At 36.1% G+C, this 13216-nt stretch overlaps 4 protein-coding genes and 1 pseudogene across 4 annotated transcripts; 2 read left to right on the forward strand and 3 right to left on the reverse strand.

Annotated features, from left to right (window-relative positions):
• The first annotated feature begins 823 nt into the window (after positions 1 to 823).
• Positions 824 to 1895, forward strand: LOC116144586 (fasciclin-like arabinogalactan protein 12). Its single transcript, XM_031430031.1, has one exon. It carries the CDS (start codon positions 917 to 919, stop codon positions 1766 to 1768), a length of 852 nt encoding a protein of 283 aa, XP_031285891.1. The 5' UTR covers positions 824 to 916; the 3' UTR covers positions 1769 to 1895.
• Positions 1896 to 4280: 2385 nt separating this feature from the next.
• LOC116144584 (fasciclin-like arabinogalactan protein 12) lies at positions 4281 to 5486 on the reverse strand. The gene has a single exon (XM_031430029.1). The coding sequence runs from the start codon at positions 5380 to 5382 to the stop codon at positions 4516 to 4518; it is 867 nt and encodes a 288-aa protein (XP_031285889.1). The 5' UTR covers positions 5383 to 5486; the 3' UTR covers positions 4281 to 4515.
• A 1167-nt stretch (positions 5487 to 6653) lies between these two features.
• On the forward strand, positions 6654 to 7526 carry LOC116144587 (annotated as a pseudogene).
• Positions 7527 to 7793: 267 nt separating this feature from the next.
• Positions 7794 to 10650, reverse strand: LOC116144588 (cilia- and flagella-associated protein 97). The gene is made up of 4 exons (XM_031430032.1): positions 10143 to 10650; positions 9853 to 9937; positions 8341 to 8382; positions 7794 to 8226 (listed from the first exon to the last, which is right to left on the reverse strand). Exons 1-4 carry the CDS (start codon positions 10590 to 10592, stop codon positions 8153 to 8155), a joined length of 651 nt encoding a protein of 216 aa, XP_031285892.1. The 5' UTR covers positions 10593 to 10650; the 3' UTR covers positions 7794 to 8152.
• Positions 10651 to 12267: 1617 nt separating this feature from the next.
• Positions 12268 to 12858, reverse strand: LOC116144567 (secreted RxLR effector protein 161-like). The gene has a single exon (XM_031430014.1). The coding sequence runs from the start codon at positions 12856 to 12858 to the stop codon at positions 12268 to 12270; it is 591 nt and encodes a 196-aa protein (XP_031285874.1).
• Between the last annotated feature and the right edge of the window lie 358 nt (positions 12859 to 13216).

Below are 13216 nucleotides of genomic sequence, written 5' to 3' on the forward strand. Positions count from 1 at the left end.
ACTCACCTCTCCGACTAACTCCAATAGTTACCAACAATGTTAGTTTAATAAATGCAACCATGGATATCAACTTAGGATTTCGCTACACCTCAGGTGGGAATATGTCGTTTACTCTATATTGAAATATCAACAAAATTGGATGGTAGGATTGTAAATCATGACATAATATTTTTCTTAAAAAAATACTTTTAAAGAATTTTATTGGTGCCTTGGGTCATGGATTACTCTTGAGAATACACGAGTGTGCGATGTGAAGGGCCACCAAGCGATCTACAGTTGTCATCAGTGTGGATGGGGCTAAAGTCCAATAGTGATGCACACAATTAACCAGATGCTAAATATGAAATCAAGATGAGCCACAGCAGCTAATATAAAGAAGGTCAAGATCAGGGGATGAACCATCTCAACTTCCTTGATAATGTAGACCATCCACAATCTAAGGGATTCCCAGATGAGCCATCAGCTTAGACATTGACAGAAGATGATAAGATTATTCTGGTAAGGATAAAGGGTAACATTCATGAAGTTGGGTCATTTCACGATTCACCAAATATTGCTCTTGCAATGCAATAAGCAACTCAACATTTTTACCGCAACTGAAAACAAAGCTAGTAAGCTATCAAACCAATCTATATTTTGCCCCCACAACCACTTTAACTCTTCATTGATTCCCTCCACCTATCTAACACAGATATGGAGTTACTTCGTGATAACAACTAAGATTTTGCTAACTAAAACTGCACATTTTACCTAATTTCGTCCTCGTACCACCATAATAAATACCCTCTCTCCTCGTTTCGAAGTTCATCAAACACTTCTTTCATTAATCCTTTGCATTGTTTTCTGCAAGGACTAATATTCTTTGCATTTGCAATTGTTTTCTAGCAGTAACAACAACACTCAAAAAACAAGAAAGATGATGATGAAACAATCTTCATTCTCTTTTTCAGTTATCCTCCTCTTTCTCCTCCATTGTACCACAACACTAGCCCAGCCAGCCGCTGCACCGGCTGTACCAGCTGGCCCAACCGCAGCTCCTCCACCGGGTCCAATCGTAACTCTAACTCCACCCCCTCTTGGAGCTCCAATTCCTTCAGGACCCATCAATGTCATCAGAATCCTTGAACAAGCAGGCCGGTTCACACTCTTTATTCGCCTCCTAAAAGCCACTACTGTCATTGACCAGATCGAGCATCAACTCAACAACACAAACGGTCGCATGACAATCTTTGCACCAACCGATAGTGCGTTTTCCACTCTCAGTTCAGGCACTCTAAACTCCCTAACCGATCCACAGAAAGAATCACTCATTCAGTTTCATGTACTCTCTTCGTATATCGCGCAATCACAATTTCAAACTGCAAGCAACCCATTAAGAACAAATGCGGGAGACAACAGTAGATACAGATATCAGCTTAATGCGACCTCTTACTCTAATTCAATCAACATATCAACAGGTATTACTAATGCTAGTGTGTCTGCTGTGATATATTCTGATGGGCAGCTTGCTGTTTATCAAGTGGACAAGGTGCTGCTTCCTTGGGAAATTTTTGGCTCTAAGCCTCCAGCAACGGCTCCAGCACCAGCACCCCTTGCACCAGCACTCGCACCTGGGAAACCTAAGAAGGTGAAGCCTACCCCCATTGCAGTTACTCCTGTTAATGATGATACTACTAAAGTGGATGCCTCTGGTGCAGCGAGTCTGATGACCATGCAAAATGTGGTATTCTTTTTCGCTGTTATGGTTGCACCAATCATTTTTTCTTAGGCAAATGGAACGGTACTGGTGATCGATTATCAGTCTATATATTTACGATGAGTGCTTTGCAGTAACTGTCATTTCTCTATATATGTACTAAGGCAATATATATATGTGTATGATTTTGCCTGTTTGAGTTTGAATTTTGAGGATTATTTATGTTATCTAAGTCTAGTTATATAAAATTTGGAATTGTACTGCAGAAGTTTGGTTGTGGAGCGATATGAGGGCTATGACATTTAGTTAGCTAGGCTCATTACTCTTCCAGATGACCACAACCCAAAAATAATCTCTCATGTATCACACTATAAGATTTCCCTGCTGATTTATATATATATATATATATATGAGGAGTTCAGATCATCACTAATCGAATGCGTTTAATTGTATTTGTAATATTATTTTTCCTATAATAATACATAAATTATATATAGAAAGTTTGTCATAAAATAAATATCCAAATGAATACTTATATCACATATGTGATTATCGGGTCAATGTTGTTGAATTTTGATCATCGCTCACTTCTTAGTTAGCTGCTCCTGACTCTTCTCCAGTAATTGCATACTATAATAAAAGAACTTTTTTATAGTCATAATATTGGATCAGTTAAATTTACTATGAAGAGGTTATAACTTAATAGAGAGGTATAGTTACAATAATTATTATTTTGATTTCTTATTTTATAATTCATGTTTTAATAATATTAGGATTTCAATTCACTGTTTTAAGTAACATTAGAATAGTACGGAAATGAATATCAAAGAGTCATTACAAAATTGAGTGATCAGATTCGATAACTTCATTATATTAATCAAATGGATATTAATATCTTCTTTAATCATCCAAATGAGCAACAAGTCGTGTATACTAGCTTTAAGTGAATAAGAAATCATCACTAGAATTAGAGAAGAAGAGAACTGAGATAATTCTGAGGATGATAGTACATAAATACCAAAAGTTTTATGTGAAGAAGCTCTAAAACATGTTTGAGAAATTAGAAATATTTTTGTTTCAATAAGAAGTTGTCCATGCTGGTGACTTATTACGTACCCATAAAATAAAAGATGTAGTAACAATTCTAAAGCATAAATCATTGTCTCAAAAGAAGCTCTAAAACATGTTTGAGAAATTAGAAATATTTTTGTTTCAATAAGAAGGTGTCCATGCTGGTGACTTATTACGTACCCATAAAATAAAAGATGTAACAATTCTAAAGCATAAATCATTGTCTCAAACAACTTTAACTAAACATTTTATTTCATCTTAAACTTTTAATGTAACATAGCATATATTTTTTTTGCAATATACATATAATTATTACTATGTAGAGGTAAGTTCCTTAAGATAAAACTTAGGAAAATTATAACTTATTACAATGTAAAATTTATTTTTGTTTATAACAGGTACAAATTGAGACACCGTGTTTTCTGGAGGCAAAATAAAATCACAAAAAAAATATGCTGAATAAATTTTCCCACCCAAAGTAGACTGTACACTTTTCCACCCGCAACCTTTGAAAAAAAACATTTTCCCACCCATCGTTAATTCCTGTCAATCAATTATGTTATCTTAGGGGTATAGTAGCAAAAAGACTATAATATGCTTTACTGTCTGTCTTTACCATTTTTAATGAGGCTAAATACCATTAAATGTATGTTCACCCATAGTTTGTTTCATATTAACTTTAAGGTCAAAGAGTTAAAAAAAATTTAGAAAAAAATCAATTATTTAAAAAATTAACAAAAAAAAAAAATCGTTCACAGCCTTTGTTGTCAACGACAGAATCGCACCAATCCAAGTGTGATTCCAGCCAAATCGTACCTGGGCTGGTTGATCCAATCAAGTCGTACCTAGCCCAATGAGATTTAGTGACGCCGACGGAATTGTACTTGGCCAAATGAATTTCTTTCTGTTTTTGAATTATTATTATTTTTTTGAATATTTCTGTTTTTTTACTTTTGGAAGTTTTTGTTTTCTTTTTTACAAATTTTCAGTTTTCCTTACTTTTTTTGAAAATTATACTTTTATATAATTTCATAAAATATATATATATATTTTTTTTAAATTACAAGTTTAATGAAAATTGTTTTGTAGTTTTATAATTTTTAATTTACAGATATAACTACAAATAAAAGTTTTTGCATTTTTTTATGGAAACACAATTATAATTTTAGTGAAAGTATAGGGATAAAATTGCAAACCTAAAAATCTGTGGACACATATGTAATTTCAGTGATCAATCTGGTCAATCCTCTATTTTAATAGTAAAAATTGAAAATAGGGGTTCTAAGTGACTAATTTCCAAGTTGGTGAAGGAAATAGTGATCTATTTGTATTTTAGGGGTGTAAGTGACATTAACCCTATAAAATATATTGTATAAATTGACGAGAATGTCCTTCTACCGCTAAAACTAAAGTCTGAATTTTGACTATTAATGGGAATTTTTTTTTATTTTTTTTCAAAGTTTAAGGTGGGAAATTGTAAATGCACCGAACTTCGGGTGGGAAAGTTTCATTCAGCCCAAAAAAATATCAGAGTTCTTTCATATTTCTGAAAGTTTGGCAGGAAAAACTCAAAATAGTGAAGCACTAAGGTTTTTTTATTTTTTTTCCTGATAACAGAGAATAATAAAAAAAATATTACAAACACAAGCATGAATTCTGCAAGTCTGCGCATTATTGGAAAATCCGGCAAATCATATTCCAGTCCATTAGGGAAAATGCACCCAATAACCCATCTTGTCCTCTTAATGTTAAGAAAAAGTAATTAATGGTGCGACCATAGCAACCCCAAACAAAACCACATTTTGCATGGTCATTACCAGGCTCACTGCGCCAGAGGCATCGGCGGCATCTGTTTTACTATCATCAGGACTGTATGCAACAGTCGCAGGCTTCTCCTTCTTAGGCTTTTCAGGTCCCGGTGCCGGAGCAGTTGCTGGAGGCTTAGCTCCAAATATTTCCCAAGGAAGAAGGACCTTATCAACTTGATAAATGGCAAGCTGGCCATCTGAGTATACGATAGCAGCTACACTAGTGTTAGTAAGGCCTGTTGATATATTCACTGAATTGGGATAAGCGGTGGCATTAAGCTGATATCTGTATCTACTATTATCTCCCGCATTTGTTCTCAATGGATTACTCACTGTTTGAAACTGTGATAACGAGATATACGAAGAGATTACATGAAACTGAATCAACGATTCCTTCTGTGGGTCGGTGAGGGAGTTGAGAGTGCCTGAACTGAGACTAGAAAACGCACCGTCAGTTGGTGCAAAGATGGTGAGGCGACCGTTTGTGCTGTTGATTTGATGCTCGATTTGGTTAATGACAGTGGTGGATTTAAGAAGGCGAATAAAGAAAGTAAAGCGGCCAGCTTTTACAAGGATTTTGATGACATTAGTGGGGCCAGACGGAATTGGAGCTCCAATAGGGGGTGGATTTATGGTTACGATTGGGGTCATTGGACTCGGTGGAGTTGGAGCTATGGTAGGGGCGCTCGGTGGAGTTGGTTTAGTTGGTGCAGCTGGAGCAGCAGCCGGCTGGGCTTGGGTTGAGGTGCAATGAAGGAGAAAGAAGAGGAGAAGTGAAAAAGAGAAGAAAGATTGTTTCATCATCATCTTTCTAGTATTTTGATTGTTTCAGCGTTTGTTGGTAGAAAAGAATAATTAATGTACAAATGTTTAATGCAGGACTAGACTATACACAAATTGTTTGATGAATTTGGGATAAGTTGAGAGGCTTTTATAATAGCGTTAAGAAGATGAAGCTAGTTAAAATGTGTTACTAAGTAGTAATCACTAAAATCAATCTTTGTTAGATAGGTGGAGGGGAATCAATGAAGAGAAATATGATACTATCCCGGCATCTAGTTAATTTGTCTGAAAAGGCAGGAAAAGACCGAAGAGATTTCAAGTGATTTTCTGGGCAAATGTATGATAGCTTTAGCTAATTAATTTGAGTACTTGCACATATCACCACGATCTGAGCCAGAGAAAGAAGATTTATTTTGCAAAAGCAATGAATAAAGATGAAGGGTGATTTTTGAAATGGACTCTCGTTAATGCTATCCATTATCCTCACGAAAATTATATTCTGTCAAATGTTAATGTCAACGCTGATGGCTCATCTGGATCCCTCGCTTATGGCTGCTAAACATCAGCATGGAAGTTAAAACGGTTGATGGTTCATATTTATTTATTTATTTTATCAGTTTAGTATTTGGTGTGGAGTTAGTAGTAGAGATAGCCTGAACCACCGGGAAGTGTAGAGTGTGACGTATATATATATTTTTTGTTTAAATACTACTAATATTACCATTCCTATACTTCTTAACTAACAATTACTACCACTAGTCATAAGTCATTGTAAACGTACTATTTAAATAAGGGTTTAACACCGTTTAAAAGAGGTAAAAAAAGTCAAACACAAAGAAAAGAACGAAATAATGGAAGATTTAGATTGTAGTATGTTCAAATTTATGTTGCTTAAATATAAACATTTGTGCTTACCAGTCTATAGTATTAAATAACAAAATTAAGTAATTTTTTTCTCAAATTATCTAGTGAAAAGCTTTTTTGATTAATCGGTTTGATATGAATTTATGTAGATTATTTCGTGAGATTATATATTAAATCTTATTGCCGTTCATTATTTTTCATACTCTAGAAGAAGAAAAACTTGGTCTTGAAGCTCAATATTCATCTAACCCACCTGACATGTTACATGCTCTAGCTGCAGAATCTCCCCTTATTTCCGTCCAGTCTCTTTGCATGACCGGCAGGCGGCAACATTTCTCCTTTTCTTCCACTAACTCTTTGCATGCACCCCAGGATAATATAAAACACCACGCCCGCCGCCCCCCCCCCCAAAACAAAAACACACTCTCTTCTTCTCACTTAGAATGGAGACACAAACGGGTGCTGATGGAAATCACCTATTCAAGACATTGAGTAGTTTTATGAGAAAATGCATGCTTAGAATGCTCTCGGTGGGTGCCATTACCAATCACATTGCATTTATCTTGGATGGCAACCGACGATATGCCAAGAAGCACAATCTGATAGTGCAAGAGGCAGGCTACAGGGCTGGATTTTTGGCTCAAATATTGCTCTGAATTGGGAGTGAAACATGTCTCAATTATCGCTTTCAGCATTGACAATTATAAGAGAAAGCCCAGTGAAGTTCAGTATATCATGGATTGGATTCAACGCTAGAGAGGATTTAGGTGTTGCTCCTGGAAGAAAAGTATCGTTCACCAAGACAATGTCAGAGTACGTTTTATAGGTAACACCGTAACATGGGGCTCCTTCATGAGCCAATCAGGGTTGCAGCTGAAAAGGTCATGAGAGCTACCGCCAAGAACACCAGGATCGTCATTCTCATCTGTTTGGCCTATACTTCCAACCACAAGTCATGTATGCTGTCCAAGAATCCTGCATTTATAAATCGATGGACCAGGCTCAAGCATTGAAGCCAAGTACAGAAGAGCTTGAAAATAAACAGTAGATGGCTGTTATTAAACTGGTAGATGTCGAGAATCATATACATATGGATGTAGCACCGGACCCTGACATCCTTATTCAAACTTCTGGTGAGAACCGCCTGAGCAATTTCCTTCTATGGCAAAGCAGTAACTGCCTCCTATATTCCCCAGCCGCACTGTGGCCAGAGATTGTTTTGTGGCACTTGGTTTCGGCAGTATTAAACTTCCAAGTTCCAACGATGCCACTCTTACTTGGAAAAGAAGAAAAAGCAACTTTAGAGCATTATCAGCCCCCATTACAGTTTATTGCAATAACAGTATCTACGACTATTGTACCCAGATTTAGACTATCATTCCTGAATTCCTAAAGAAGCTTAAAATGGTAAGAATGGTTTGCAGCTATTAATCTACTTTAAAATCTATAATACTCTGACCTGATATTTATATTGCTGATGGGATTAGACAGTTATAAAAGCCAATGCAGGGGAACCTTCTAATAATAAAGCCATATTGTAACACTTTCATGCAACCCTTACCAAGTACTGACTGAAATTAAGCATTTGAAAGACAAGGAAAAATAACTACAAAGTGAGAAGTGGTCATAAATGAAGTGGACATAATTACTTAGACCTACCCATCCTGATAAATAATTTAATTTCGTCAACTATAGTAACAGTTAAATCACAAGGCATTAATGGAGGACGCACCAATGTTCCTGTATGCATTATCAGAGTTAACAATTATGCATGGTTCCAATCTTCAGTTGCTGAATAGTCAACACCATTTTACTATAGCATACTCCTTCTATGGACAAAAACAAAATCAAGCCTAGAGCTTCACTGTCTAAGCAGCTCAGATGAGGTAAGAGTTAGGATTGTCATCTCCATTAGCGTGTTTCCTAGGTCCTATCCTTCCCCTATCTCAGCTAATTTCCTCTCTGACAAGGCATCCTCAGCTTTTATTTTCTCAGGAACAAAATCTAGACAGAAAAGATATTTAGTAATCAGCATAAATGATAGCAAGGTGAGAGGAAAATTTTCAAAACATTTACATCTAAGAAGATATATAGGCCAGAGAGAATATTGTAGAGTACCTGAGAGAAAATCATATCTCGTTTGTTTAGAAACGACTGATGCTGAAACAAGAAGAATGAAGGATCTTAATACTACATTAGTTGAATACCATAACTCAAATTTTGCAACAATTTATAGTATCAAATCATTCAAACTGTAATCAAACAACTATCTACTTTCGGTTGACATAAATTGGAATATGACATGTAATCGGATTAGAATTCAGATTTCTGTTCAACCAAAACCTTATCTGGTGAATTTTTTAGATCTTCACAGTAGCACTTTGGATTCTATATGAACAATTTCCAATCAAGCAACTGGAGAATTCAAATGCTAATTCAAGCTACAATAGCATGTGCCCAAGCAAAAAATTACATGAAGTAATTTTATGTCAATTGGATTTAATCTGACACACCTGTCAAAGAAGGGTTTTCATTTTTCTTTTGTGTGTAGCATACACAGAGGGAATGTATCCATCTATTTGGGCCTTTTGCTATTTTCTGTATCACAAACTTAGGGAAAAAATTGAGTTGTTGAGGGACAAACTGGATTTCCATAGAGAAAACTAAATGCTCTTTCAGAGGGAAAGAAACACATCTATTTTTGCTTTCAGAAAAGAAACTTTTTCTATTCTTGCCAGAAGTTCTTGTTCTCATGTCATCTGCATTGGCATTTAATGCAAAATCTTCAAATAGGATAGAGGGGCAGAGAAGAGAGTAGAGTTAAGAGTGGGACAGATGAAGAGATGAGGGCTGAGCATATTTTTTGCAGAAAGAAGAAACAAAGAGGAACCAGAAAGTCCTTGTTACCATGGATTTGGCTTCTTGGGATTCATTCATGGAAACAATGGAAATAGATAAAATTGCCCTACCAAATTTTCATTATAAAGTGAAGAAGGTTTTTACCCCTTTTTAGTGTTCCAATTTACAAAGACACATGCGAACGTAATTCTTACAGTGAATTTAGAAAATAAACAAACCAATGTTCAGTGGCGCATAAGTTGTTCGATATTAAATTTGTAAGTTGATCATGTCTCACTTTTGTGAGTAAACGATAAATGATTATAACCGAACAAGTACATGTCAATCCAATTAAACAACCTTCAATTCAAGTGTCTCAAAGGTTCAAAGATGCACCGAAGGTCATATTACATAAAATATAGCACAGTTGATAATACAACAACCAAGAGGTAAAGTTTGAATAAAATAAATAAACTAAAAGGGTACATTTTGATTTTGAATAGAAGAACCAGAAAACACATTTTGATTAAGTACCAAGTAGCATGAAGGTTTGACAATCATAGAGAAAAACAATGGAGATGCAGTACAAGTTACCACACTGTAAGAATCACGTATCCTTCAAGATGTTAATCAACATAACTATAAATCCCAGAATCTACAAATACATGAAAATGGCAAAAAGATTACTCTTCAAATGCCAAAAGCCCCAACCAGTCAGTTCTATAATCAAGCAAACTAAAAGAAAAAGCAGTAAAACCCTAAAATTAAAAATTGATTGAAAAGAGTAATTACCTAAGTGCTTGTAAGCAACAGACTTTTTACGATCCTTAACACAACATGCATATGCATCTTCACTAAACTGCTCAAGAAACTTCTCCTGCCACCAAGAAAAACCATGATAAATTATTTAACAAATGTTATCACACAGCATTTGTATCAAATTTTGTCAAAACAAATTTCTATCAATGCCGACAATCTCAAATGTAGATCTTCAAAAAGAAACCTAACAAATAAAAAATACCTAATTTTTTACCTAAAATTCAATTGAAAAAATTAAAGCAAAAGAAGAGAAGAGAAAATACCGTAGCTTTGTTAACGAGAAAAACAGCATCCCCAGTTAATGCAGAATCGAAACCTTGAGTTTTCATAATCCTTTTAATCCTACTCATGGGAAAGACAGAATCTTTCGTGTCCTCTTTCTCTTCCTCATCGTCAAGCTCTCGTTTTTTACTGCTTTTCTTGGGTTTCTTGCTGCCGCTGTGCTGATTTTTACTGGGCTCCAGACTTCTCTTCTTCTGGGGTTGTTCTTGTTGCGATTCATTGCTTGATATCGGTGTCGCAACATCCTCGGAGTCGCTTACGACACCATTGCTGATCTTGTTGATACTATTATGTTTCTTTGGAGTTGTCTTCGGTGTGGTCTTGGTGTTGGCCTCCTCCTTCTTCTTCTTCTTCTCCGGTGTTTTGACTTTAGGTTTGGTTTCATTGGTTTTCTTCTTCTCTTCCTCTTTCTTTTTCTTCGAAGAACCCATTATTTAGGAGCAGCAGCTGCAAAGCTGCTTTGCCCTGTTACAGAATCCAGACACTGCCCTGTTTTTAGATTTTCGTTCTCTGAGCTACAGCTGATATGAATATGGTCCGGGCTTTTAGAGGCCCAATTTGAATTGAGCTCAACTTGACTCGGACCTAGAGATTTGGGCCCAATGGGGTTGGATCGGCTCAATCAATTCGATTTCTCTATTTGGTAGGTATAATCAAATCAAATGTGAACCTAGTTCCACTTGGTATATTTATGAGTCAAAACTCCACAACCTAACCCTTTTACAATTCTAAATGCAACATCACTCTAGGACTAAAATAGGGGATATTGTCTCCCCCATAACATAGTATTTTTTTATTAAACCATACCAACTTCTTCAATCATTTGTAAAGTTTGTTAATTCATGCTCCTCTTTAGTATAAGCCGGACCTAATTATGTCACTAAGAATTCAACTTTCTTGAAAAGTATAAAAAAATAGAAAATTATGAGCAAGAAAATGGAGTTTGGCTAGTTGTGGAAATGTCATAAAAAAAAGCATTTAATAGATATGCCCAATTCTTTTGTTGAAGAGTGGCTTTAAGTGGTAGGACTTGGATTTCACATATCTTTTTCACACCGCCCAGAATCAGCATTCACCTTAGAGTCAATAAATGCGTCCACTTTTATTATTATTATTGTTAGAACTCAAGCCTAATTTTGATCTACTCACCAACACAAAACAATCACACCAAGATTCAAGATTAAAACAAACACACAATCAAGACACGATTTACCGTGGTTCACTTATCCTTTTATGGATAAGCTACATTCACGTTGAGCTCAGGAACGGTATGAGCTCGTTGCATTTTCTATTATCAAGAACAATCAAGATTACACAGATTCGACACTCACCAGATCTACACAAATGCAAACTGCAATCAGCTTAACAAGATACCCTCTAAGTATCCCTAACCCGAGAGAACAACACTCTCACTCGAATGATTAATCTCTCTAACCACTCGAACTGATTACATCACAATCTAGAATAATAATCTCAACCCTAACTCAGAAAATGCAAACCCAGAAAAAACCCTAAGAAACGTGTGTCTCTTTTATTTTGCACGAAAGAGAGTTTATATATGGTTTGACTGAGTGACTGATTCTGGCCGTTAGATCTAGAGTGCATCCTGCGGTCTAAATTTGTCTCGGTTATTATGCCTAAAACGACGTCGTATTCCTTTACCCAAAACGACGCTGTTTCAGGCTTACACTTTAACAATCTCCACCTTGGAAGCACTGGAAACAATCTCTTTGTGCAGCTTGCCCAGTACCATTCTGTCATAGCTCTTTATCACTCCAGACTACTTGATATACAGCAAGTTCAAGCAGTGCTTGAACTTGGCTGGGGTGATAATCTTGGTGCCCATATCTGCTGGATTCTCTTATGTGGGTACCTTCTTAAGTTCAATGATTCCACTTGCAACTTGATCCCTCACGAAGTGATAGCGGACATCCACATGTTTAGTTCTTTCGTGATACACTAGATTTTTGCTTAGATGAATCGCACTCTGACTATCTGAATACAATGTCACCTTTCTACCAATTAGGTTTACTTCTGTCAGAATTCCTTTTAGCCATAAGGCTTCTTNGGAGTGATAATCTTGGTGCCCATATCTGCTGGATTCTCTTATGTGGGTACCTTCTTAAGTTCAATGATTCCACTTGCAACTTGATCCCTCACGAAGTGATAGTGGACATCCACGTGTTTAGTTCTTTCGTGATACACTGGATTTTTGCTTAGGTGAATCGCACTCTGACTATCTGAATACACTGTCACCTTTCCACCAATTAGGTTTACTTTTATCAGAATTCCTTTTAGCCATAAGGCTTCTTTAACTGCATCAGTTACTACAATGTACTTTGATTCTATTAAAGACAGTGCTACAATGGGCCGCGACTGTGATTTCCAGCTTATACAATTTCCACCCAGTGTAAAGAAATATGCAGTAGTTGATTTCCTGGTATCCTTATCACCTGCAAAATCAGCATCTACAAACCCAACCAGATCAAGTGCAGTATTTCTTTTACAGTATTCATGCCCAACACAAACAGTACTGTTTATATATTTCAGCATCCATTTTAGAGTAGTCCAATGTTCCATACCAGGGTTGGACATATTCCTGCTTAACATGGAAATGGCAAAGGCTAAGTCTGGCCTAGTACTAATCATGGCATACATCAGTGACCCCACAACATTAGCATAAGGAACAGATTCCATTTTCAACAGTTCTGACTCAGTTTTGGGACATTGGGACTTACTAAGTATAAACTAGCTGGTTAAGGGCATTGAGACTAGTTTGGCACCAGCCATGCCAAACTTTGTGACTAGCTTTAGTAAGTAAGATTGTTGCTGTAGTCTAAGTTCACATCTCTTTCTATCCTTATTTATTTCCATGCCTAGAATTTTCTTTGCATTTCCTAGGTTTTTCATGCTGAATTCAGTGTTTAGCCTCTTCTTCAATTCACTGATCTGGGTTTTTGACTTACTGATCAGGAGCATGTCATCAACATATAATAACAAGTAGATAGGCAGATTATTGTCCATTTTAAAATAGAAGCAACTATCATATTGACTT

This window comes from Pistacia vera, unplaced genomic scaffold (genome assembly GCF_008641045.1).
Source record: "Pistacia vera cultivar Batoury unplaced genomic scaffold, PisVer_v2 Contig448, whole genome shotgun sequence".
In the NCBI taxonomy this organism is placed as follows: domain Eukaryota; kingdom Viridiplantae; phylum Streptophyta; class Magnoliopsida; order Sapindales; family Anacardiaceae; genus Pistacia; species Pistacia vera.